This window comes from Melozone crissalis, unplaced genomic scaffold (genome assembly GCF_028551555.1).
Source record: "Melozone crissalis strain CALT ecotype California unplaced genomic scaffold, PUWL_Pcris_2 ptg000005l_1, whole genome shotgun sequence".
Lineage (NCBI taxonomy): Eukaryota > Metazoa > Chordata > Aves > Passeriformes > Passerellidae > Melozone > Melozone crissalis.
In genome coordinates, this window is record NW_026535783.1 from 58,339,289 (window position 1) to 58,366,397 (window position 27,109).

A 27,109-nucleotide genomic window follows, 5' to 3' on the forward strand; every position below is an offset into this window, starting at 1 on the left:
ATGGGCGGCCGCAACAAGAAGCAGCGCGCGGGCAGCGCGGCTCATGCGGCCGCCGCCGCCACCGCCCGTGCCCGCGCCGCGCAGGCCGGCGTGGCCGCGGCCGCAGAGCCCGGCAGCCGCACCGCCCCGCCGCGACCAGCGCCCGCCTCCAAGGAGCCGCGTGTCAAACAAGGTACCGCGGCCCGCGGAGCCCCGGGAGCGGCCGTGCCCCGCTGTGCCGTGCCGCAGGGGGACTGAGGGTACCGTGGCTGGAGGGGCAGTGCTTTCGGGGGGCCCTTGGGGGTGCGGCTGCCGCGACCGCGGCGTTACCAGGAGGGACCGGCCTTTGAGGCTGGTGTTTCCCAGCGTCGGGAGAGGCAGCTGGAATTGCTCCGCTCCTAATGTGGTACAGCCTGCCTTGTCTGTCTAGCTGGTCAAAGGAGGGGACTCTTCCCCGTCTACTTGGCCCTAATGAGGCCGCGTTTGGTGTCTGTGTCCAGTTGTGGGCTCCTCCCACAAGAAAGATGATGGTCAAATGCGAGGAGTCCAGTGAAAGATGATGCGGCTGCTCATGAGGAGAGACTGAGGGAGCTGGGCCAGTGCAGAGAAGACTGTGAGGGGCCCACATAAATGTATATAAATATTTCAAAGATATGTGCCAAAAAGATGATGCCACCACTCTCTTCAGTGGTGCCCGGAATGAACAGCAGTAGGCACAACTGTGACACGACAAGTTTCACCTCAACAGGAGGAAGAGCTCCTGTACACTGAGGGTGGCAGGGCGCTGGAACAGACTGCCAGGGAGGTCACAGCGTCTTCCTCTCTGGAGATACGCAGAACTCACCTGGATTCATTTCTGTGTCCCCTGCTCTAGGTGATCCTGCCATATGGGGTTGGATGATCTCTAGAGGTCCATTCCAACTGCAGTTATTCTGTGGTTCTGCTCTCGAGGTGTCCCTGAGCAGATAAGTCTTCGTGAGATCGATGTGTTGAGTTTAATTACAGAAAGTCTTGTTATTAGATTATCAGCAGTTCCTATGAAGCAGTTGTTTGGACAGCACTTTCCCAGAGCTTCTGATGTATTTGTTTTGTATATTATCAAAATCAATATAATGTGGATTGGGGATTTAGTTTGGGTGATTTTTTTCTGGCTTGAAAGACCTGTTACAGGGCTGGAGGCACTTCTGTGGTGTTAGATAAGATGAAGGATGGCTATTCTGAGTGCAGTTTGAAAAACTATTATTCTGAAGCACTATGGGATGCCTCTTTTTAATAAGCCAGGTTTGCCAGAAGCAGCTCAGATACCATATAACATTAGAACAGCTTTTGCTGCAGACGTGGGCAAATCATGCAATAGCCAGGGCATCTGAGTTTCCCACTAGTTAAGGAGTCTTGTAATCTGGTAATAAAAGCCTCCTGAACCTATTCATGCATTCTGTTTTTACAAATGTGGGCTATGTGTATTTCTTGTGTCCTCCATTCCTCCAATAACCACAGTGCTCAGTCCTCTTCAGAAAATAACCTGCTTCTCTCTCAGGTTGTGGTGAAAAATCAGTCAGCGTAAATGAAAGCTAATTTGGTGTATTTTAAAGAGCCCCCTGGTAAGTGCCAGTGAGTAGATCCTGAGTGCTGACAGCTGTTTGTGTCTCCTGATTAGAGGGGACCGTACTTTGTCTGAAGCGCAGTTACCAAAACCTGGTGTGGTCTCAAAGCAGGCCCTTCCAGAGCTGCTCTGCAGGCAGGCCAGCACGGATGAGCTGCCAGCCCACCTGTTGGGAGGTAGCTGTGCCTCCTGGAGCAGCATGCAGCTGCACAGAGGGGTGGAAGCTATGGCCTTGCTTGGTTTCCTTCTGCCTGTGCAGCACCAGACGCAGTACACATGCTCTGAAAGTGATGGGATTCTACAGCAAGCTGTGTGTTGTTATTCTAATGACAATAAATGGTTTTGTGAATTAGAGTTCGGTTTTTTAATACCTGTTAAAAGTATTTAGGAATGACCAGAGCAGACCAAAGGCTTCTGTAAGCCAGTGCTCTCTCCTATGTAGGGAACAAAAGCAGATACCTAGGTAAGAACAAATCAGACATGTAGGGCCTCCCTGAAGCATATGTAATTCTTTTTTCAATGCTCTCCCATGTCAATTGATTTCTTCACTGCAGAGCTGTTCTCTCTGCCCTTGGACGTCAGTAAATATCTACAGTCCATGGCTTTAGTGGCAAAGGGTTCTGTTACATAGCTATGCACTTTGTAATAAAAAATCCTCAACAGCCTTGCTTGTTTTGAAACTACCATTTACTTTGTTTTGAAATTATCATTTTGCTTCCCTATTTGGCAGTTCTTTTTCAGTGTTCAGAGAGTGAGCAGTCAATCCCATGTCCTCACATTATACCCTTTGAATTTTATATTTTGTCATAGCCCTCTTCACTATTCCTTGTTCAAGGCCTTTCTTGATTATTGTTGTTGTTAAGTACCTGCAAGTTTCTGGCAAGTTAGGGTGGTAGTTTGCACTAATTTGTGTTATGTTAGGTCTGCTTTAGCTATGTTAAACAATATTCTCTGTGGGTTTTGTGTAATTGATGGTTATTTGCAATTTGCAGGTCCAAAAACTTACAGTTTTGGTTCAACAACAGATTCCAATGCTGCTGCAAATCTAGATAAATCTGTTCTTAAGGCAAGTATCTTCTTTACATAAAACAACTTTGATTTTCATAGTACTGCTTTAGCTGAGTAAATATTTCTTCAGATCTTTTTCAGTATTAGGTTGTGCATGTAAACTGCGTTAATATATGAGACAATTGACCATTGAGAATTTGATTTTGTTTAGGGTTTTGAGTGTCCTTTAAGCAATAGGGGTAAATTACCACAGTAGAATAATGTCTTTTTTTAAAAAAATAACAAATAATACTTTGCATGCAAGACTATTTTAGGAGTTAGGTCTGGGCTTCTGCTGTGCATATGGATCTTTCTTCCTGTCAAAGAAGGAATATAGATTTTATATAACAAACTTAGTAGCAACTAAAGATAGGTTCATGTTTTAGAAAAGTTTCAAACATAAGAATTATTATACTAAATTTGTTTTTAAAGGTTTTTTTGGAAGGAGGATGTCACAGATTGCATCTTGATGTTCAAATTACTTTGTGTGAGCAGAGGAGAAAGGCCTTGGGTTTTTTTTTTGGTAAAATTTTATTTTGCTTACAATATTTCCCTTAACATACTAAATTTCCTTTAAAAGGTAAATTGGCTTTCTTGGTAATAAGGAATTAACTCTTGTATTTCAAGTGAAAGTGTATAACTTGCAGAAGAAAAAGTGTCCTTTTTGTAAGAGATGTTTAGGCCACTTACAGAAAGCTTGAAATATTGGAATTTGAATGGCAGAGGGATTTCTGCATTGTTACGTCCTTAGTCATGAAGTGCATTGACATGTCATAAAAACTTCCAAAGTTTAACTTTTATCAACTCATTTTTTCTTTGCAGGTAATGATAAATGGTAGTTTAGAGAAAAGGATTATCGATGTGATTAATAACCATAAAATCCAAAATGAGGACAAGGGAATGATTTCCAAAAGACTAACTGCAAAGAAACTACAGGTACAGTTGAAAATCTTGTTTTTCATTATTCATTTAGAATAGTTTGTCTTTTGCAATTTTTGTCAAGTGTCATATTCCCCTTGTGTGTATTACATAATTGTATTGTGTGTGGCACAAGCCAATACAGCATGCTTTTCAGTAGTTATATGAATGATTAGTCACTGAAATCAAGGAGTATGCTTATTAAGAAAGGCACATTTTTATGGATTCAGGAACTAAAATCAAGAGCTTTCAGACAAGATAGAGGGATAATACTTAATCTGAATGTTTTAGGTCTCCTACATTTTTTACTCTGTGTACCTGGAAAATTGGAGGTATGTCTTTATTTAGCTAGAAAACACATTGTGGAGAGAGAGGCAGGAATCTAGATTTATTGATACCTATGCTTGCATATTTAAAAAGAAAATATTAATTATGCAAAACAGAATTTTCTGTTACATTAATGCACGGTGTTTGTTTCCCTTTAATGCTGGCTTTCTGATATGTGAGAAATAGAACTTTGGAAGCCTATATTAGATTGCTAGATTAAGTACTAATCTTTTTAGCTCTTTTATTTATAGGATGTATACATGGCTTTACAAAGATTCTCTTTCAAGACTGAACACATTGAAGAAGCAATGAAAAATACACTTTTATATGGGGGTGATCTTCACTCTGCACTTGATTGGCTTTGTTTAAACCTTCCCAATGGTGAGTATGGTTACAGAAAATAGTTTTTGACAGAAGAGATCTAGGACCTGCTAAGCAGTAGCATTATTACTTCACAATAGTAATTAAATACAATGTTCCTCTAAGACTAGTAGTTGCAACAGTGTTCCTCTCCTACATGCTTGGCTGACTAGTTCTGTATTCTAGTGCACGAAGTCTTGTGGTCTTCCCGTTCCTGCACTTGGAGTTCTGTGAATTTCCAACGAGCAAATAAACTGTTTTATATAAATGCTAAAGCCTAACTTTTATTTCAGTTTGTGTTCTTCTAGTTGGTTCCTAACAGAGTTTAAAGTATTTTCCTGTAATTATTATTATTTTCTGTGACATGTTTTTTCTCTTTTTATTTTGAAGATGCCTTGCCTGAAGGTTTTAGCCAGCAATTTGAAGAACAGGAGCAGAAACCTAGAGCAAAATTTTGTTCTGCTGTGTCAAAGTGTGGAATTCCACCTCACTTAGAAGATAACAAAAAGAAAGAAAATGGCCCTGGAACTAAGGTAATCTGAGAATCTAATCGGTAGTTACTTGGGTTGTGAGGGAAGAGACAATAAAGCTTTCTAAAATACAGGAGTTGCATTGATTTCCAGCTTATGAAAATGTTGTGTGATTAATAATTGTAAACCTGCATTTTAATTTTAGTGGAATGGCAATTTAAAGGTATTTTTCCTGTTGAGTCTAGAAGGTTCCTCATAGTTCATTTTTGTGGTAAAGCACAGGGAATCTCATGAGATTATGATTAGGTATCAGGAAGAAATTCTTTTCTGTGAGAATGATGGGACACTGGAACAGGTTGTCCTGAGAAGCTGCTGATGCCCCATCCCTTGCAGTGTTTAAGGCCAGGTTGGATGGGGCTCTGAGCAACCTGGCCTAGTAAAAGGTGTCCCAGCCTAAAGCAGGGGGTTTGGAACTTGATGACTTCTAAGGTCACTCCCAACACAAGCCGTTCTATAATTCTATAGCTTAATTTCTTAATTTTATCCTATAATGGGTTTATTCTGTTTATGCATATGTGACACTCTATACGATTTTATGAGGGTTTAAGTTTTCCTGTGTGCTGTCAGTGTTTTTGTGGGCATTTAATCTTAAACCAGATTAAATCTAAAACAAAAAAAAATGCCCTGCAAAGGGTTTAATTCCTTATTGTAATTATAGTTATTCTAGTGTTAAGATCTATTTAGATGTATAGTGCAATATTCACCCTGGTTGGGAAAGCTTTCTTTCTTGTCATATATATATATATATATATATATATATATATATATATATATGTATGTATGTATGTATATTATGTATAAAACCTTTATAGTAGTTCCTAGGTACTGGCAGAAGAAAGCATTGCTTTCACATACATTGTCATTACTTTTAACTTATATTGCTCTTAGGAAACAAATGTGAGGAAAGAGAAAGAATTGACTATGAAGGAGTGGATTTTGCAATACGCCGAGCAACAGAGTGATGAAGAGAAGGATGAGTCTGTGAAAGAGACAGATGAAGAAAAATTTGACCCGGTAAGACAGAATAATACTTCATGGGAGTCTTTCTAAAAACTGATATGTCTGGTACATCTGCATATGGTGGATCTGTTTGTTACAAATTTGTGTGTTATAAATTGGGGATTGAAAACGTTTTTATGTTACTAGTAATGTATCACGGTATTGAAGGAAAACCTGTTGAAGCTTCTTCTTTTCTAAGTTGTTTTTCCTTTCCCTTATTATTTGTACTGCGTTGAAAATGTTGAATGTCGTGTTTGGGAAAGAAAAATTTAAAATACATTTCCATGAGATTGAGCGAGTTACTATCAAATTCTGGGAGATTTTGACTGTTAATTAAATAAAAACTAATTGCATAAGCTTGGTATAAAGGGTGAAAAACCTGCACTTTGTCATGAAGGTCATTGAAAGTGACAAGCATACCATATTCAACTTGTAATTAATAATTCTGTTTGAAATAGAATGAGAGGTATATACATCTGTCTGCCAAGCTTTTAGAAGCAAAAGAACAAGCAAGCATCTCCAAGCAAGACAAAGACAAGCAAGGCCAGAAGGCAGCACAAGAAAAAATAAGAAAAATTCAGCAAGGTAGAGCTGTGCAAGTTGCCTGTGTTTTCTGGTCTGCATGTTTGTTAGGCAATTAAATCTTGGATTCAGGTTGAATTGAAGATAATTGCATTATCTTTATGCCACTTTGTGAAATGAAGGCTTTTCTGAATTTGTTCTTTCTTGGTCAAATTCTAAAAAGCCAGTAAAATTTCACTAGTTCTGGTTTTGGGTACTCAGTATGAATTATTACAGTTGTTTCTTAAGCAGTTCATGGGTATAAGTTATATTCTCTCTGACAGAAATGGCAGCACTTGAGGAACATCCAGTATTTAATCCAGCTATAAAGATTTCAAACCGACAGCAAAATGAAAAGAAAAAAACTCCGTCATCTCAACCTCAGGAGACCACTTTGAACTTGAGTTTGCTTGAAAAACCTGATGGTGCTGCAAAGGAAGACAAAGGTGTGTTGGAAGTAGTTCAGTACAAGCTTGAATCATACCACAAATTTCCAGAATTAGTTCTTGTTTTGCTAGGTTTGCAGTACTGAGTGAACAAGCTCTGATTGTGGGAAAGGATGGTGAACTATTACAGAACCAATTCGCTTGGAAAAGACCTCTGAGATTGAGTCCAGCCTGTGACCAAAAACTACCATGTCCACTAGACCATGGCACTGGCTGTAAAGTTCAGTTGTTCCTTAAATGACTCCAGGGATGTGACTCCACCACCTCCTTGGGCAGCCCAGTCCAATGCTTGACAACCCTTTCTGTGAATAAACCCTTCCTAATGTCCAGCCTGAACTTCTCCTGATGCAGATTGAGGCAGTGGTTCCCTGGTTGCCTGGGAGAAGAGGCTGACCCCCGCCTGGCCACAGCCTCCTTTCAGGCAGCTGTAGAGAGTGATGAGGTCCCCCCTGAGCCTCCTTTTCTCCAGGACAAACACCCCCAGCTCCCTCAGCTGCTCCTCACAGCACTTGTGCCCCAGACCCTGCCCCAGCTCCATTGCCCTTCTCTGGACTCTCTCCAGCCCCTCAGGGCCTTTCCTGCAGTGAGGGCCCAGCCCTGGACACAGCACTGGAGGTGTGGCCTCAGCAGGGCCCAGCACAGGGGGACAATCCCTGCCCTGGCCCTGCTGGCCACAGCATTGCTGATCCAGGCCAGGATGCCATTGGCCTTCTTGGCCACCTGGGCACAGCCTGGCTCATGTTCAGCTGCTGTCACCAGCACCCCCAGGTCCTTTCCAGCCACTCTGCCCCAGCCTGTGGCACTGCCTGGGGTTGTTGTGGCCCAAGGGCAGGACCTGGCACTGGGCCTTGTTGAACCTCACTCCACTGGCCTCAGCCATGATCCAGCCTGTCCAGATCCCTCTGCAGGGACTTCCTGCCCTCCAGCAGATCAACACTCCCACCCTACTGAGTGTCATCTGCATACAGTCTGTCTCACTGAGCAAGCTGACTTTTAAGGATCTGTACTTGTTTTAGCAGATTACATTGAAAGCTATTTTTGTCATGCTGTCATGTCTTAAAAATTAGATTTCTTTTTTATTTTTTTCAGTTGTAGGGCTAGTTGCTGTTTCAGTCGTGCTGTCATATTTTTAAACTATTTTCATTGCAAATCTTCAAACTGTTAAAATATTTCCTAATAACCAGGCTGTAATGAAACTTCTAAAATTACTGGATGATCAAAGATAACAAAATACTGTAATTAATTTTCTGCCAGATACTTCTGTAGGAAAAGTAGAAGTTTCTGTGATGTAGCATCAATACCTGTATTTCTGCAAAATATTTCAGAAAATTGTGCTATCTAGTAAAATATATGTGAATAAAAGGTAAAAATTACTTCAAAGGACTGTAAAATAGATTTTAGGAGGATTTAGAATGTATTTTTCTGCTCTTACAGTGAAAAAGAGAGATCCACTAGATATAAGAAATTTTGATTATAGTGCTCGAAGCTGGACTGGTAAATCTCCAAAACAGTTTTTGATTGACTGGTGCAGAAAGAATTTTCCAAAGAGCCCAAATCCTTCTTTCGAAAAAATTCCTGTTGGAAAATATTGGAAATGTAGGTATGTATTTCCTGTAATCTTTACATTTGCCTTTTGGTTCATTTGAAAATAAAATATCTCAGCAATTCTCTCTTGTTGATAGAGCTTTATATCAATACAGTGTTTAACCCAAACTCTTTGTTAGTCCATCAGGGAGGTATTTTACTCTGGATAGCTCTGCAGAAATGATGCTTAGCCTAGACAAAGTCACAAAAAACCCTTATTCCCGCTTTTATCAGTTCATTCAGTAGAATCTTATTTTTATTTGTGTACTGCTGAATGGAAGATTAGTCTGAAGCACCCTTGTGAGATAGATTTGAACAATTTATCTTTGGTATTCTTATTCAAAGTAAAATATTAAATCAGAGATTCAAGTTTATGAATACCAAAACCCTCCTGAAAATTGTTTAAAATAAAGTGGAAGTTAAAAATTTCTGTCAAAGTTACCATAAATTTATGGGCAAAACAGTGCAGCATCTTAAATTTATTTTAGAAATCAAGTCTAAAATACAAAGTTGTAGAGTAGAATATTACCATATATGAATAAAGCGGACACAAAGTTATAAATAAGCAATGTTTCTTGAAGGAACCAAGTGAAAGAGCTTGTTTTCTTGCTCAAGCTGAAAACTACTAACAGACTGCCATCCCTAAGAATATGATAAATTTGGCTTCTGCTCTGACTGCTGTTTATCTATTAAACAGATGTTTGCATCTTGGTAGGCCTTTGAAAGTCATCTTGATCTATCCTAAATAGTTACAAGCAGACAAACATTGGGTCCTTCTTATAAAGCACCTAACTTTAGTGGTAATCTCTATATATATAAATGCTTCTGACTTGAAGAAAACGGAGGTGTTTATAAAATGAAGAAAAAAAAAAACCCACAAATTCACTCCTGGAATAATTGCTGAAAATGTAACATCATTGCAGGTATTTTCTGTTTATAGTGGTTGCAGAAAATTGAGATAACTGCTTTTGAAATTGTTCTTTAAGGGTCAGGATTATCAAGTCATCAGATGATGTAATGGCAATGTGTCCTACAATCGTAACAGAAGATGGTATGCAAGCACAACATCTAGCTGCTACTTTGGCACTCTACCATTTAACCAAAGGACAGGTAAGTTTCTTAGCAGCATTATTGTTCTTGGCCTCAAATCTGCTTCTGCACTTTTTTGCTATAGTATCTTTAGTTGTGTTGTAAAAATAGTTTCATGTAGCATTTCCCATTAAATTCGTTGCTTCCATTGCATATTCTCATTCCATACACATCTCCTGTTTTTATCTAATTGTGTGTGTGCTTTGCATCATACAGAAAAGATTTTTTTGTTAAAGCTATACTTTCAGACTTGTAAAAACTGAAAGCTAATAAAGACATATTGTTGACATTTTTTTTGCTGCTTTCATAGTTTCTGTATTTAGAATGGTTTCCTATTTGTTTTTTGTCAAATCTTTTAACATTTGAGTTTGTTTACACATAAAATACTAAAAATAGTGATGTTGCTAAGTAGTAGATAACATAATTTTTTCTGCCTTTTTCACTGGAAGTCAGTTCATCAGTTGCTGCCTCCTACCTACCGAGATGTCTGGCTAGAATGGAGGGATATCGAAAAGAAAAAGGAAGAGGAAAGCAAGATAGAAACCAACAAACCGCGTGATACCTTTATTGCTAAATTGTTAAACCAACTGAAACAACAGCAGCAGCTACAGTCTGAAAACCAGCCAAGACTATCTGAGGGTCCTGAAGATTCCTGGGAAAACTTGGTTCCTGATGAGGACTTCAGCAGTCTCTCCCTTGAGACCTCAGATGCAGATAATTTGGAACCTTCAAGGAATTTGTTTAAGAAGTTGCAGAGTTCCTCTAGATACCAGAGGCTTCTGAAAGAGAGGCAGGAGTTACCTGTGTTTAAGCACAGATACTCAATTGTAGAAACTCTTAAAAAACATCGAGTAGTTGTTGTCGCTGGTGAAACAGGCAGTGGGAAGAGTACCCAGGTGCCCCATTTCTTATTGGAAGACTTGTTGCTAGATGAAGGGTCAAAAAAATGTAACATTGTTTGCACACAACCCCGAAGAATCTCAGCAGTGAGTCTGGCAACAAGGGTTTGTGAAGAGCTAGGCTGTGAATCGGGACCGGGAGGAAAAGTAAGAAGTGTCTTAATTCCTTTGTCTTGATCAAATACAGGGGGCTGGATTGTTGGCAAAAAGTGAGAACATTATTTCTTATACAACCAAACAAATAGATGTTATTTTCTCTTGAAAAGGACTTCTTGGTATGTCCGTTGTTTCTTTTCCTCTTGTCACCTGTGAACCTGTAGATATCTATATATGATTCCTAAATTCTTCACAGGCTGATATATAGCAACAGTGTTTCATATATGGAATGGTCAAAGATTTGAGCAGATTGCCCAGAGGCTGTTGTGTCACTACCACTAGGGATGAAGCAAAGTCCCCCAAATAAGGCTCTGAACAATCCAGTCTGGCCTTGAGTGGAGCCCTGCTTTGAGAGGGGCCCTTTCCAGCATAAGTTATTTTGTTACTTCAAGAAAACCAAAGGGCTGTATTTGTTAGGGCAATTTGTACAAAAACATTTGTGAAACTGTCAGAGTCCCGAAAACAACCCTGATTTTATCAGCTCTTTGCCGCTCTGCATAAATTTCATTATTTTTTCCTTTCTCAACAAGGTGAAGTACTTGTGAGGAAGTGTGGCAGTCATTCACTATACTACTTAATTAGCAAATTTGTACAGTATCTGAATCTGAGAGCTACTAAATTTCACCTAATTTTGAATGTTGTTAGCTTGTATGTTATTTTAAGTTATTCTATATTTTTAATGTATTTTTTTAAGAACTCCCTGTGTGGATATCAAATTCGTATGGAATCAAGAACAGGAGAAGCCACCAGACTGCTGTACTGTACAACAGGTGTCCTGCTTCGGAAACTTCAAGAAGATGGTCTCCTGTCAAGTATATCTCATGTTATTGTTGATGAGGTTATCAGTTCTTTACTATTCTGCAGAAATTACAGTTATTCTGGGCCTTGATCTCTACTAAATTCTTGCTATAGATCTATTTTTCTAATTCTAGGTACATGAAAGAAGTGTCCAGTCTGATTTCTTGCTAGTTATTCTGAGAGAGATCTTGCATAAACGCTCAGACCTGCACCTGATTTTAATGAGTGCCACTGTAGACAGTGAGAAGTTTTCCAGCTATTTCTCACACTGTCCCATTTTAAGGATCTCAGGGAGAAGCTACCCAGTTGAGGTAGGTAGATGTTTATTTTGATTATGCAGGATACTTTGTATATATGTATACAGTGTTTGCCTAGTTAGTATCTAAATAATATATCACTTTTTTTTTTTTTTTACCAGAAATATAGATCTTACAATAAGTATTTCAAGGACTTGTAGTCCATTTTCTTTTATGGAAATATAGAATAGCTTCAGGGCTTTGGAGTACATAGCTGTACTATTTTTTGTGATGGATTTATTGATTACAGTCAGTCCCTCAGTTACACTTGGATTTTTGTCTGTTCAACTTAGGTAGAAAGGAAAGCATTAAAGAATTCTTCTCACGCCCCCTGTAACTTTGTGACTGCATTCTTATGCATAAGTTTTAAGTTATAATACGCATTAGTTTTTCTTATGTGTATTATGTAGGTTGTGGTAAAGGTTATGTAGTGATCAGGTGGAGAAGCCCATTAACAAACTTTTAGCAGCTCCAAGATTAGGTTTTCAAAAATCATGACAGTTTTAGTTGAAATGTTCAAGATTTATTACAACATTAAGGCCCTGGTCAACTTTGTTATGCAAGATTTAAAAAAATGAAAGAAGTTGCTGATTAGTTTTTATGTGCCTCATGTTTTTTCTTTGAATTTTCACTAAAGATTTTCCATGTTGAAGATGTAATTGAAGCAACTGGCTATGTTCTGGAGAAGGACTCAGAATATTGTCAGAAGTTCTTGGAGGAGGAGGAGGAAGTAACAATAAATTTTACGGGTAAAGGAGGAAGCACTACAAAGCACCAGGTGAAACAGGCACTTTTAGTTTTGTCTTGGAACCTTTTGGGAGTTTTTATTATTTAATCATTTTGGTTCCTTTGAATTTATTGTGGTTGGATTGTAAAATACCAAATGAATATTTGATACTCAGTTTATAAAAAACAGACACAATGGCACTCCTACTAATTTTTATGAATGCTTCACCCTTTTGATTGTTGCTCCAACTCCTATATAGTTGTCTTGCTTTTGCTGACATTGTATTTGACATTGAGGTCTCTTGTAGATTACCAGCTCTGGGTGTATAAGCAGCAGCAGGGAAACCATTTTTTTTTTCCTTGAAGAATTCTCCTACATAGTGACTTAACAACAGAAGAGAAAAGACTTTGTCCTTCCTTAGCTAAAAGACTCCCAAAATCCTCCAACTTGGCATGCCAAAGGAGATGATTTACCTGAGATTGTTGTATAGACCTCATTAGTTTAACAGGTTATGGTTAATCTTTAGGTACTCTGCAGTGACAGCTGTATGTGCTTTTGGATCAAAACTCTTGAAGGGGAAATTCTATCAGTGCCATCTGACTTTGGCAACTCAGGCTGTTAATCTAGACTATGTATTTTTTGGAGGATACCTGTCTGCTCCGATTTGCTTTGCAGAACTTCTGAAAATTTAGCTTGCTACAATCAAGCACTTACATGTATGCTGAAAAATAGTCTGGTGTGCTCTACTGATTGTTTTCCTTCAGTACAGAAGGATATGTGGTGTTAAGCTTCCTTAAGTGTATTGAGTAACAATGAAGTAGTTTACAGTAGTGCCACTTAATTTAGAAACTAGGTGTGTAAGATGTCTAGAAAAAAATCAAATTTATATCTCTCCTGCTAACTCTTTTCCTGTACCAAAACATTGCAGGAGTTGCCACCTAGTTCATTCTTAATTTTCCTTGCAAGCATTAGTTGAGAAGGGTGAAGTAAGGGAGAGGGAAAAGGTGAAACGAATTTCTTACACCCCAAAATAGGAGTTTTGAAAGAAGAGTATACATCTTGTTATCCCAGTTTGAACTGATACCAGTTGAATGACAGATATGGACCTGGGAACTGTTTACCTCTTGGAGAGACTTTAATATTTACCTTTTCTTAGAATCTGGAATGTCATTTAACAGTTGTAGATACTTCTACACATTGTGTAAGTGGTTGTGATTTAATCTAACTCACACAGGTTTTGGTGGGAAATTAGTTAAATTTCTGTTATCCCAATCTCTGTTTCAAGCGAGTGGCAAATTCACCTTCTGCTCTTTATGTTCCTCTAAAATACTAAGAATGTGATTTTTTTTTTTTCCTGCTTACTCTTGTTTTTTAGGAGTATATCCCAATCCAGTCCGGATCTGGTATCAATTTGACTACTTACTATGCGAAGTATAGCAATCGTACACAGCAGGCTATCTTATATATGAACCCTTACAAGATCAACCTTGAACTTATTTTGGAGCTGCTTGCATACTTAGGTACTTCTAGTCCACTTCTTAAGAAGTTTATGTACTTGGGGTTGTCCTTTGGATTTATTTTCCACTGCTTTCTACTACTTCTATAATGAAGTACTTGACTTCATTGTCATAGGAAAGATCCTAAGACGCATTAACCACAGGGCCTAGCATTTATTCCTGTTGTTCTGTGAAACTGCTTGCCATGCATGTTTGTTTTACCTATCTATATGCTTGTGCTGTTATTTTGCAGATAGAAGTCCCCAGTTCAAGAATATTGAAGGTGCTGTGCTGATCTTTTTACCAGGCCTTGCTCATATCCAGCAGCTGTATGATCTCATTTCAACTGACAGAAGATTTAACTTGCACGACAGGTAATGCAGATGTTTTTTGTAAAGTTAATACTCTTATGTTACAACGCAGCAAACATATACATTAATGTTTGCTGTTCTTGTAAAAGGCAAGTGAAAGTTACGCCTCTGAGCTAATGGTGCTACAAATGTACTTTTACTACAATGCAAATGTACTCTTACTGCTATAGTCTAAAAGTTATTCAAGCAACAATGACAGATACTTAGGAATGGTATGGTATATTTTCTTCCATTGTTTTCTGTTTTATTCTTCAACCAATTTATGTAATCAAAAGCACTTGACTACTTCTTTTCCACTTCTTAGGGTATGGAAGCTGCCATACCTGGGATACAGATTTCTGTGGCTTACTGTTTACATGGAAGTGACTACTTCCTGAGAAGTAGTCTGGATCTGGATCTACCAAGAGAAATGGCCTAGGGTTGTAGTGACAGATAATTTCAAAATTTTTTGGGGATAACTAAAAGTTAGCAGCACAACTGCATAAAAGGAACAATTGCAGTCAAATGCTAAATATTTGTGGATGGACTGAGGTGTAAAGGTCTGGAAGAGAAGGAAAGTACCAGTCTCTGTGGTGGTCTCAATGAGAGACCTCTATTACTCAAAGTTGCACGTATTTGTTATGGTCATTTTCTCGGAAGCACAATTTAAAGAACCTGGGTTTACAAACAGCTAGCTCCCTTTATTGCTAGACTGTTATTGTAAAGTAACAAGCAGTTCTGCATTACTATTTTTACTGAATGGGAGAACATCCCAATTAACTAATTAGGTTATTTTTTGTAGCTATTGCAATAAAACAATGAAGCAGACTTTCATATGTAATCATACAAAGTTTTACTCGTTTGATTGTGTATCCTTCTCCACATGTTGTCATTATACTGGTCTTATATTTTTACTCCATGTTATTTGATAAATGTGTATTTATTATTACAATTTCTTGTTCTAGGCACAGATTGATAGCTTTGCATTCTGTTCTTTCAACACAAGATCAAGCAGCTGCATTTACAATACCTTCTCTTGGTATTAGAAAGGTAATATTTACAAAGTTCACAACTGAAAAGAGAAATTTTCTGTGGGTGCAACTCTGAATTGTTATAATACAGAATTAAACAACAGCTGGGTGTTCCTAGAATTTCCTCACTGCAAAAAACAATTCTTATTTAGTGGTCTGTAATGGATAGAAGATAATATGCTGTGGAAATGTTGACAGTATTGGACAAATTCTTAAACCTAAAATTTTTCTGTAATCTTCCTTAATTATGACTTACCTGTATATTAACTATTGTTAGCCAGTAACTATGGCTTTTATCTTGGAGAAATACTATTTTATTTACTGCCAAACTGTGTAATTAAATATTGATCAATTTTGGCAGGTACTAAGCAGTAATTGTGGTGTATTATAAAGCAAAATGTGAATGTGAAATTATTTCTTAACTTTTAATTTCTCTTCTTGGGGAAAACTAGACCTTTTCCAAGTCATGTAGGTTTTCATTATTTGTCAGATTATTTAAGGAAACATTTCTGGGTAAAAAAAATTTAACCAGACTTACTCCATAATAGTGATGTAAAGATTGAAACCTGTTGCACATTCCAGTTCTTCTTTTAATGTTATGTTACTCTTTCCAGATTGTTTTGGCAACCAATATAGCAGAGACAGGTATCACAATACCAGATGTTGTCTTTGTAATTGATACTGGGAGAACAAAAGAAAATAGGTGAGAGTTTGATTTTCATCAGTCACACTGTGATTACTGTAAATATTTGGAGGATAGAGCTGCAAGGATTTTGTAGTATCTTTATGAACTTAGAGCAATCCTTTTTGTAATTATCTATTAATTAGAGTTCTGCATGCAGAAATGTGCTGAGCTCATTTGAAAGCTTGCAGTTTTGGGTACAGGTTTGGGATGTATGTTTGAAGTTTCAAATGGTGAGAAGAGCAAGGGAAGTTCATAGATAATGGATATAATGTATGGATAATTATGATCAAGTACTGTTTTAAAAATGAATAAAGTACTTTTTATGCTATCTCAGGTTTTGAAAGTTATTTTTCTTCACTTTAAATGTGAAAATCCCGACACAATGTGTTAGAATGGTTCTGAATTGCCAAGGTGATGAAACAAAAAAGCTTTCATTTTCCAGTTTTTGTGCTTTCACTAGTGACTTGTATTCAAGGTATTATAATATACAGTTCCTCCCAGATATGCTTGGTTTTCGAAACTAAATGTATTTTCAAAAATTGCTCATTAGATATATTGTCAATGTGCTGGTGTTCAGGTAATATATACATGAAAATTTCATTTCTGAAATCTGTATCTGCTTTATAATGTTTAAGGTATCACGAAAGCAGTCAGATGAGTTCCCTGGAAGAGACCTTTGTTAGCAAAGCTAGTGCTCTGCAGCGGCAAGGAAGAGCTGGCCGTGTTAGGGATGGGTTCTGCTTCCGAATGTACACGAGAGACAGGTATTGTGAGCTTAGCAAAATTTTGTAAATCACATCAATACCGTGGGGTTTTTTCTGTGCAAATCCAAGAATTCTTGTTGAAAATCACTTTACTTACTGCAAATCAGAAAGATAAAACTGGAAAAAACTCAACCAAAACAAGAATTTGAGTGTCACATGTGTAAATTGTTAAGAGTAGCCTTTCACACTTTTTGAAAAAGTTAATTTTATTCTTAATATTTCTGTAGTGTGTTTTTTAAAAAAACTTCATAATTAAAGGAAAAGTGCAGCACAGGAAATTGTAGAACATCTATTTTTTACAACTCTTGATTGGCTTACATCAAATGTGTGCAAACCTTACCTCCTAAACTTTGAATTTTTTATCAGACAAATCTGTAGGCTTCTGAGGAGGTAATCTCTATGGATTAGATGGGGGCACTGCAGAATTAGTTTCTGTTACTGCAGTGGAATAATCTTTTTCCTCCTTCTGTGAAAACCTAAAGTAACTTTCAGCTGAGAAAGAATTAACATTAAAGTCTTTTGATCTAACCAATGAAGTGTGTGCCTTTTAGCCCCCGAAAAGGCTTTTCAGTTGGAAAGCATTTTACAGACTTGTTTTGAAAATTAGGGTTTCCTGCCTTTCTCTCTCTAAAACTTGTTTTCAAAGCTACAACACATACCTTAATTCAAAGTATGAATGGCTTGGCCGTGCTACTCCCTTCCCTGCCCCTCAAGAGAAAAACTGCAAAGAATGACTAAGTAAAAACCAGATTTACAAGTTTAATTCAAAGATTTAGTTGAATATATATTTTGTGATGTTGCAGGTTTGAAAGCTTCATGGAATATTCTGTTCCAGAAATACTGCGTGTGCCTTTGGAGGAATTATGCCTTCATATTATGGTACAATTTTTGATTTTAGAATTGCTAACCTTGTGTGGTGGTTTGTTGACAATGACTGGATGTTGGGTGGCCCCAAAGGTCCTCTATTACCCTCCACCTCAGGTGGATGGGAGAGAAAATATAACAAAAGGTTCATAGCTAGAGATAAGGACACAAAGAGATGACTCACCAGTTGCTGTCCCAGCAAAACAGACTTGATTTGTGGAAATCAATTGAATTTATAACCAATTAAGTTAGAGTAGGTTAAGTAAGTAAAAAGTTCTCTTCCCTGTTTCCTGGCCTTAACTTCATTTCCCAATTCCCTACTTCCTATCCTCCATCAGCAGGGAGATAGGGAATGACAGTTTTGATCAGTTTATCACAGATTTCTGCTGCTGATTCCTCCTCAGAGAAAGGGAGGACTCCTTCCTCTGCTCAATCTTGGGGTCACTTCCACTGGAGACAGTCCTTTACAGTGTGAATCCTTCCCACAGGCTGTAGTTTTATATTAACTGCTCCAGCATGGAATCTCCCTCAGGGTCATAAGTTCTGTCAGCAGACCTGCTGGTGGTCTCCTCTCATCATGGTGCCACAGATCCTGCCAGGAACCTGCTCTATTGTGAGCTCTCTACAGGGTCACAGCCTCCTTCAGGCATCCACCTGCTTGAGTGTGGGGCTCCATGAACTGACCAAAGACCTCCATGAACTACAGGGGAGCAGCCTTCCTCACCATGGACTGTAGCAGCTGGAGAACCTCCTCCCCTACTTTATTCACTGTTTTTAGTGTCTTCAGACTTGTTCTCACCTCTTCGTCTCTGGCTGCAGTTTGTTTCTGTGCAGTAACTTCTCCTGGAGGCATGATCACCATCACTGATTGGCTCAGCCTTGGGCAGTGGGTCTGCCCTGGAGCTACCTGGCATTTTCTAGATGTAGGGAGAGCTGCTCTCTCAGCTTCCCACCAAACTCACCCGTGCAGCCCCTACTACCTGAACCTGGCAACGCAAGCCAGTACATCTTGTTAGCTAAAAATACTATGCATGCCTCTGGACAAATTACGCCTTCATACTATTGTCTGTTTTGGAATTATTGACCCTAGTAGCTGAAAAGGTTTCTTACTACAAACCCAGTCCAATGCAGTTACTTAGTGGGTCTTCTCATACATGTACATATCAGCACTTGATGCTGTAAAATACAAGCATGTTGTTCACAGAATAGTGATTATGAATATGATTCCAGTTTGCCTCAGAATGACAATTTTAAACTCTGTTAATAGCTTTCTGATTGATTTCTGTTTAAGGGAAAAATTCCATTACCTGTCTCCATGTCTTAAGTGATTAGGATGTGCATAGGAAAACTAGCAACCTGGCAAATTAGTGCTGGGTTGAACTGCAGCCCATCAGGATTGAGAGTCCCCTGCTCATCAGTGATCACTGGTAACACACTTCTCTGAACAGTGGTCATGCCATATGAAGTTTTTTCCAAACAGTGAAGTTTTGTTAACCTAATGTGGGGCATGTCAGCCTTCCAGGAAGCAAGATGCTTGTTTGGTCGGGAGGGAATGTGAACTTTTGATGCATGATCAGTGTTCCAGTTTTCTGTGTAGCTAACTTTTTTATAATAATTTTTTATATTGAAATATATGTCCCTTTACTTCACAGAAATGCAGTCTTGGCTCTCCTGAAGATTTTCTTTCTAGAGCATTAGATCCCCCACAGCAGCAAGTAATTGGTAATGCAATGAATCTTTTGAGGAAGATTGGCGCTTGTCAGCTAAACGAGCCCAAGTTGACTCCGTTGGGTCAGCACCTTGCAGCCCTTCCTGTTAATGTAAAGATTGGCAAAATGCTTATATTTGGCGCTATATTTGGCTGCTTGGATCCTGTGGTGAGTAAAAAAAAAAAAGGATATTTTAAAAGGTATAGAATAGAAATTATTAATAATAGAAATTATTAATTCTTTGCAATTAGTCTAATTTCTTGTAATATGGTATTTTGAAAAGATGATGCTAGTTAAAATGTTTACTTTAGGGTGAGGGCACCCAGACATCATGGAGGGGAATAATATAAGTGTTCTGTATGGTTGGACTCAATGATTTTTAAGGTCTTTTCCAACTCAAAGTGGTTCTGTGATTCTAAATTCCTAGGTACTCTCCACAGTGGATAATCAGGCTTGCTCTCCAGGTTTTTTGTTTCAGTCATCAATGGCAACTACTTTTATGGCAGTCAGGTGAAGTCCCAAGTGACTGGGAAAGGGGAAACATAGTACCTGTCGTCTTTTAAAAAAAGTAGAAAAATGGGGCCTTGGGAGCTTCTGAACTGTCAGCTTCAATTCTCTACCTGGGAAGATGGTGGAAGAGATCCTCCTAGAAATATAGTGTTGCACTTGGAGGAAAGGTGATTCAAGACACCAGCATGAGCTTAACCAAGGGCAAGTCCTGCTTGACCAACCCAATAGTCTTCCATGGTGGAGAGTCCACATCAGTGGACAAGGGAAAGGCTACATACTCATTTATCTGGATTTCTGGAAAGCCTTTACCATGGTCCCCCATCTAAACTGGGGAGAGATGGATTCAGAGGGTAAACTATTAGGTGGATAAGAAAGTGGCTGCACAGTCCCATCCAGAGGCTCGTGATCAAGGGCTCAGTGTCTTGATGGCCGTGGGTGACAAGTAGTGCACTCAGAGTTCTGTACTGGGACCAGAGTTATTTAATATCTTCATCAGTGACATAAGACAAAGGGATAAACTGCACCCTCAGCAGATTTGCAGATGACCCCCAACTGAGTAGTGCTGTTGACACACCTGAAGGATGGGATGTCATCCAAAGGGACCATCAGAGGTGGGCAGATGTGAAGCTCACAAGGCCAAGTGCTGGTGCTGCACCAGAGCAGGACAACCCCAGATATCAGCACATGCTGGGGATGAACAGACCCAGAGCAGCCCTGGGGAGATAAAATTGCGGCTGCTGGTGGGTGAGAGGCTGGACATGACCCAGCCATGGGCACTCCCAGCCCAGAGAGCCACACGTGTCCAGAATCCCATGCCTCTCCTGCTGCCCGCACCGCTCTGGATGCAGCCCACTGGCAGCAGGGGAGGGAGGGGATTCTTCCCCTCTGCTGTGCTTTCATGAGACCCCACCTGCAGTGCTGGATCCAGCTCTGGTGGCCCCAACACAAAAAGGATGTGGATCTGATGAAGTGAGTCCAGAGTTTATCACAAAGATGATCAGAGAGGATTGGAGTACCTCTTCTTTGAGGCAGCTGAGAAAATTTGGGTCGTACAGCATGGAGAAAGGGCTTCAGCATTACCTAGTTGCAGCTTTTCAGTATCTGAAGGACATTGAGGAGGAACTTCTTAAAGGGGCATATGGTAACAGGACAAGAGGGAATGGGTTTGAACTAAAGGAGCATTTTGTTTGATTCAATATTAGGAAGAAATTCTTTACTGTAAGGGTGGTGACACTGCAACAGGTTGCCCAGGAAGTTGTGGATGTCCCATTGCTACAGGTGTTCAAGGCTGCATTGAATGGGGCTTTGAGCAACCTGGTTTAGGGGAAGGTGTCCCTGCCTAAAGCAGGGGCTTGAAACTAGATGATCTTTAAGGTCCTTTGCAACCCAAGCCCATAATTCTAAGATAATGATAAAAGAAGAATTTTGTTATAAGCTTACAGATTTATAACACAAAAATAGCCTGAGATTTTCTAAGTGATGTGTCCTGAAAAATTACAGGCAACTTTGGCTGCTGTTATGACAGAAAAATCCCCATTTACTACACCTATTGGTCGAAAAGATGAAGCAGATCTTGCAAAATCATCTCTCGCTATGGCGGTTTCAGACCATATAACAATCTACAATGCTTATCTGGGGTAAGTGATGATTCTCCTATGCTCATAACTAGTAACAGATAACAGATAATACAGTTATGTAAAGAATCCTTAATATTTTTTAAATGCTTTCATTTCAAGTTTTTTCTGTTCAGAGTAACAGTAGATTGCCAAGTACTGTAACACAAAGGGACAGTTTGCTTAGTGTTTTGGTTTTCAATACCTTTTAACTATGCCTGCTTACATACAGAAGTTTACTGTGTCAGTTTATCCTAGTGTTTTGTTTGCTGTTTGTGGTATTTTGACCAGAATATTTTGTATTTGATAAAGCACAAATGTATAAAATTATATACAAATGTATAAAATAACATACAGGTTTTTTCCTCTTTAGGGTATTACCACTAAGTCTGAATTTTGTTTTGACTGTCCAGAGAGACAGAAATGTGTGGGGGTTGAGAGTAAATCACCTTGTATCTGTCAAATCTACATAACAGTTGTGTTCTTTAGAGTGTCCTTAGACCAGCAGAATTCATTTTGAAGCACATTTTTCTTTTTTAACTTAGTGCCTCTTCTGTTGCAGTGTTGATGGGTTTCTTGCTATAATAAGACATTCGCTATTTTTTCCTTAGGTGGAAAAGGGCCCGACAAGAAGGGGGATATCGTGCTGAAATGACTTATTGCAGAAGGAATTTCCTTAATAGGACTTCACTGTTAACTCTGGAGGTAAAACTTAACTTTATGAGTACAGAGCATAATATTTGTTGAAATTTCCCTCTGAAAATGTCATTCTCTTTTAAAGACATGATATATGGCAGTTACTGTTTGGACAACATAAAAGCGAATGGAATTTAGGTACTGATGAAATGCACACTCTAAATCAAGGTAGCTGCATCTGTATTTGAGTTTTGGATATGCACACTTTGGTAAACAGCTTTGTAGTCACTGCCATTGGAGAAGCTAGGACTTACTTTCATCAGAGAATCAAAACTTCATGAATTAAAATATTTATATTATTCTTGATATCAAATAACAGTAAGATGAGCCACAAACACACATGAATGGCCTCTTATTTTTGGCGAGAAATTGTTTTTATTGATCTTTCCTATTAAGTTTGGTTTACTGAGTACTTCTAAGCAGAATTGGATCTTTGATGCAAATGTATCTTTTCATTTTAACTACACGTAGAGATTTTATCATAGAAATAGCTAGGATTCCAGTGTGGCTGCAGAAAATACAAGTGATTATTCTAGTAAGGCATTTCCCCTGGAGAACATGAATCATTCAGATGAAGTGTCATTTCCTGCTGTTGAGGTGGAGTATGTAACTTTTTTAATTCAAAACTTTACTAATACTATCCTAATTTCAGGATGTGAAGCAAGAACTCATAAGGGTGGTCAGAGCAGCAGGGTTTACAGCACCTTCAACACAATGTGGAGGGGATGGAAATGGAGCCACACAGTCCCTGTCTCTCAGTGAAATAGCTCTTCTTAAAGCTGTGTTGACTGCAGGGCTGTATGACAACATAGGAAAAATACTATATGCAAAGTCTGTGGATATTACAGAGAAGCTGGCTTGCACGGTAGAAACTGCTCAGGGTAAAGCTCAAGTTCATCCCTCTTCTGTAAATCGAGATTTGCAGACTTATGGATGGCTGCTTTACCAGGAGAAGGTAAGTTGAAGATAGTGAATGTAGCTAGTAGTTTGTGTAAAGGTGGAGTTCTGCCTCTAGTATACTTCAAACTAGTGTATGCTATTTAATATCTAATTGTTTTATGTTAAAGAGTCTTATTATCTAATGATCCTAAAGTCCATAAAAGTGGATCAACTGAGTGCTGAAGAAAAAGAAGGTGAAGCTGAAGGTCATGCACAAATTTGTTCATGGTGAAGCTGATAGCCATAAATGGAAGGCATTTTCTGTGTATCATTTAACTTAATAGTATTATTGATTTTTTTTAAATACAGTCTTACTGATTTTATTAGCACTTTACACAGTAATATGTAACAGTAACTTTTCAAAGTCTGCTTTGTTACTGTTCTGAGGTTTTGAAACTTGGTACTGACATACACCAGTAATAAAATAAAAGAGCCAATTCTGTAATGGACAGCTAAACTCCCTAAGTGAGTTGCATTTTTTTTTAACTTCTTTCCTCTTCAATTGAAAATCTTGTCAGCTATTTGCTAAACTGAAGTGTTTGTATTGTATTTAGTTATACTTCCGGTACAACAGAAGTTTGACAGTTGTTTAATGGTCAGATTTACTGTGGAGAAGCAGAAAGTATTAGACTTTTTAATGCATATAAAGTGATAGTATTTTTTGAGAATTGAAAATATTTCCTGACGCCCAAGAACATCATAGTGGGATGACAAGACAGCAGCTAAGGTTGGTAAATTATTCCATGAAGATTGGGGCAAACTAAGCCTGCACTTTTCTATGAAGATGCACTCTTCTTCTGTCCATTTTTCTCACTACAACTCATTTCACCCCATTCTGTCTTTATTTGGGATGTTCCAAAGCCAGAATCAGCATATGCTGAACCCCATACTTCATGCAGTGTGTGTGTCTGTGTGTACCACATTTAAGCATGTGCATATGTTGATATAGATAAAGTGATAAAATCGTTCCCAAGAATGTATAATGAAAGAGCTTTGCCTGCCTTTTGCTTCAGTAGAGTTACTACTTCTAGTGTTGCTGTTAGGTTAATGTTATGGTTAATGTTATGTCTCTATTTGAGCTTTAAGAAGATTACTGTGGCTTTAGCTAGCTTCTGGCATATAAACCTGTCACTTATTTAGAATGAGTTTTTTAATGTGGTGTAAGGCAGACAGATAGCTATCGATTGCAATAACTTGTTTTGGTTGCATCTTGAAAAAGGAAAAAAGTGTATTTCTTGCTTGTAGAAGTAGCAAACAAATTTAGTGTTGTAGAATGTTATGTGATTGGGATTTTTTGTTGATGTTTTAATTGTTTGTGTTTGTTTATATGCAGGTGAGGTATGCCAAGGTGTATTTGAGAGAAACTACTTTAATATCCCCCTTTCCCATTTTGCTTTTTGGTGGGGATATAGAAGTCCAACATCGCGAGCGTCTCCTGACAGTTGATGGTTGGATCCATTTTCAGGTGCACTGGAGTTATAACTAATCACCTTTTGTGATTCCATGAGCTTTTATACTACATAGTTAATACATTAGTTTGATTCAGATCACCGTACATACGGTGACAATGGAGATGGAGACAAGAGGGAAGAAAGGGGAGAGAATTTAAGATAATTATGGGAAATTTTATATACACTTAATGAAATCTTAATAAATCACACTTAAAAGAATAGACTTGTCATACGTGGTGTGCAACAAATCAGTTCCCTCTCTCTTCAAGAAGAAAGTGTTTTTTCAGAAAAGGTATTAAAAATGGGTGCAGACTAAACCTTTTTTTATAAAGCTTGTACTAAAAGCAGAGGAGTGTACTGTTTTTATATTACCCTTTCTTATAATTTTAAAATCTTGTAACTGCGTATTTATCTTTAGCATGCTACTGTATATACTGTTCTATTGTGCAGATAGAATTGTTTGAAAAAAAAAATCCAAATTGTAAAATAGCTGCTTACTTGGGTTTGGGGTGTTTGGTTTTATTGATTTGTTTTTTTCCTTTCTGCATGTATAAGTTTTACTTGGAAACTGGAAAACTAAGAGCACTTTCCTAGCTTATTTTTGCAGACAAAATAGTTGTCATAAAAAGATCCTCTGTAAATTTTGATAAATGGCAAGTTATGCTATCCAGGCAGCTACATGGTTACAATTTTCTGTGCTCCTTCTGTGCTCTGGTCCTTGTGCTACTCTCAAAGACAACTGTAATAAAAACAATTTTTTGCAGTCTGTTGATCCAAGTAAGCAGTCATGTAATTTAATTCACCGATTTACATGAACAATGAATTTTAGCAAGCAGGTCCCTTGTGGATTTGTTAGAGATTCTTTTTCTGGTCCCTGGGTGGCTATAGTTGTGCAGTTGCTTGGCTAATCACATCTTACAGTGTTTCAGGATTTCTACTTTTCTACTGAGATGCTAAGCAAAATACCTTGCATTTTGCACTTCTGCTATAGCAACTACTTGTTGTAGCAAAGGCAGAATATAAATGAAATAAAGATTGAAATAGGGAGGAAAGGATAAAATTAAATATTTTTGGGTGCGGGTTCATGTTTAGGTATCCAAATTTATAGTGAGATATAGAAAAGGCTTGTGATTGCCTTGGCAGACCTCCCAAGAGGCAAATGCATAGCTGTTTTATTTCAGATATAGATGTAATTTGAACTTTGTTACCTTGGGGAGTAAAAAGGCAAATAATTGGGCAGCTTATTGGTGAAGTAATAATTTCCTCTTATGCTGGTTGTGTGGGAACACATTCTAAGTTACCCTTCTCAGCTGCTGTTCTTCAGGCTTTGATACTATGAACAACTGGTGCCTAAAGCTATGGCATAATGTAAGGGCAGTCATTTAATGAGTACAGTATATATCATGATTATCATTACCATTAAAAATCACATATGTGCATCATGTTTGCAAGAATCTTGTTATAAACTCTTGTTTATATGTAGGGTAAAATTTTGATCTATATTTTAGTGTGAAATGTCTGATGATGAAATGTTTGTCTTTCTTTATAGGCTCCTGTTAAGATAGCAGTAATTTTCAAACAGCTGAGAGTTCTCATTGAGTCTGTTTTGAAAAAGAAGCTTGAAAATCCCAAGATGTCACTTGAAGGTAACTTATTGCTGGCAGTACTCTTTGTTAAATGGACCTTGTAGCAAAACTGAGGAACAGTTAGTACACTGTGTCCTCACACAGTAGCATGTGTGACATGAAAGTTCCATTAAGAGGCTTCCAGAAAGTCATTACTAACCCTGCATGTATTGTGTGGCTCACCTCAGATGTACAAAGATCTGCACAGCTGCCATTTTAAAGATATCCCTGGTAACAGCATTCAAGGTAGTGGTAGTAATGGTGAGGTAAGCATCTCAAAATAAAATGGAGATTATGTGTGAAGAATCCTAGGCATAGATGATTTATAAGTGTTGTGCAAGTTATCTCAAAATCAATATTAACCAACGGCATGTTGATTCCCAAAAGTAAGGGATAGCAGAGCACAGTTTAAAATTTGGACACTGGATGTTCAGGAGCATATTGTAGGTGGGGAAGAAAGGGAGTTCTGTATGCTGATGTATCTGGAGTTAACCCACGACTTTCCCAATCTCTTGTGGAATACTGAAATGGTCATCAGCAATTCATCAGATCATTTTATGATGATGTACTGTGTATGTACTGTTTGTCCTTTTGCTTGCCAAATGGTAATCACTTGTTTTGCTTTAGATTCTGGCATAGCCTAAAACATTAGAATTTTAAGTTGCCGAGAGCTGGACTTCTCTTACAATTTTTGGCATTTTCAGAATCAATTTGCACTTTTTCACACTGTGGTTTTTTTTTTCTTTTCTAGATGACAAGGTCTTATACATCATCAAGGAGCTGATAAAAACAGAAAACAGTAACTGAAATCAGAAATCAGTAACAAATCAGAGCTTCAGTAATTGCAGGGGAAATACGCATTCCAACACTAATTGGAAGTATTTAAATTCTTAGTGTGGTTGATCTCAGCCACGATGGGGATAGACTGCATGATTTTGCATAGGATCAGCCTTTCTTTTTATCAATTTTACGATGAATATTGAATATGTTTAGCCTTTACACTATATTTGGTGCCATTTGTCTTGACTGTATGAATGATAACTGCAAGCAGTTTGTT

The 27,109-nt window shown here is 38.3% G+C and overlaps 1 protein-coding gene across 1 annotated transcript; it reads left to right on the forward strand.

The window, feature by feature from the left end:
* On the forward strand, positions 1–27,109 carry DHX29 (DExH-box helicase 29). Its single transcript, XM_054284592.1, has 27 exons — positions 1–172; positions 2,575–2,648; positions 3,452–3,565; positions 4,126–4,255; positions 4,625–4,767; positions 5,653–5,778; positions 6,222–6,348; positions 6,609–6,770; positions 8,205–8,370; positions 9,341–9,464; positions 9,893–10,489; positions 11,193–11,336; positions 11,431–11,607; positions 12,230–12,370; positions 13,695–13,839; positions 14,069–14,189; positions 15,131–15,215; positions 15,811–15,899; positions 16,517–16,645; positions 17,449–17,524; positions 19,162–19,386; positions 21,229–21,365; positions 21,953–22,046; positions 22,690–22,992; positions 24,310–24,441; positions 25,977–26,073; positions 26,804–27,109. Exons 1-27 carry the CDS (start codon positions 1–3, stop codon positions 26,857–26,859), a joined length of 4,086 nt encoding a protein of 1,361 aa, XP_054140567.1. The 3' UTR covers positions 26,860–27,109.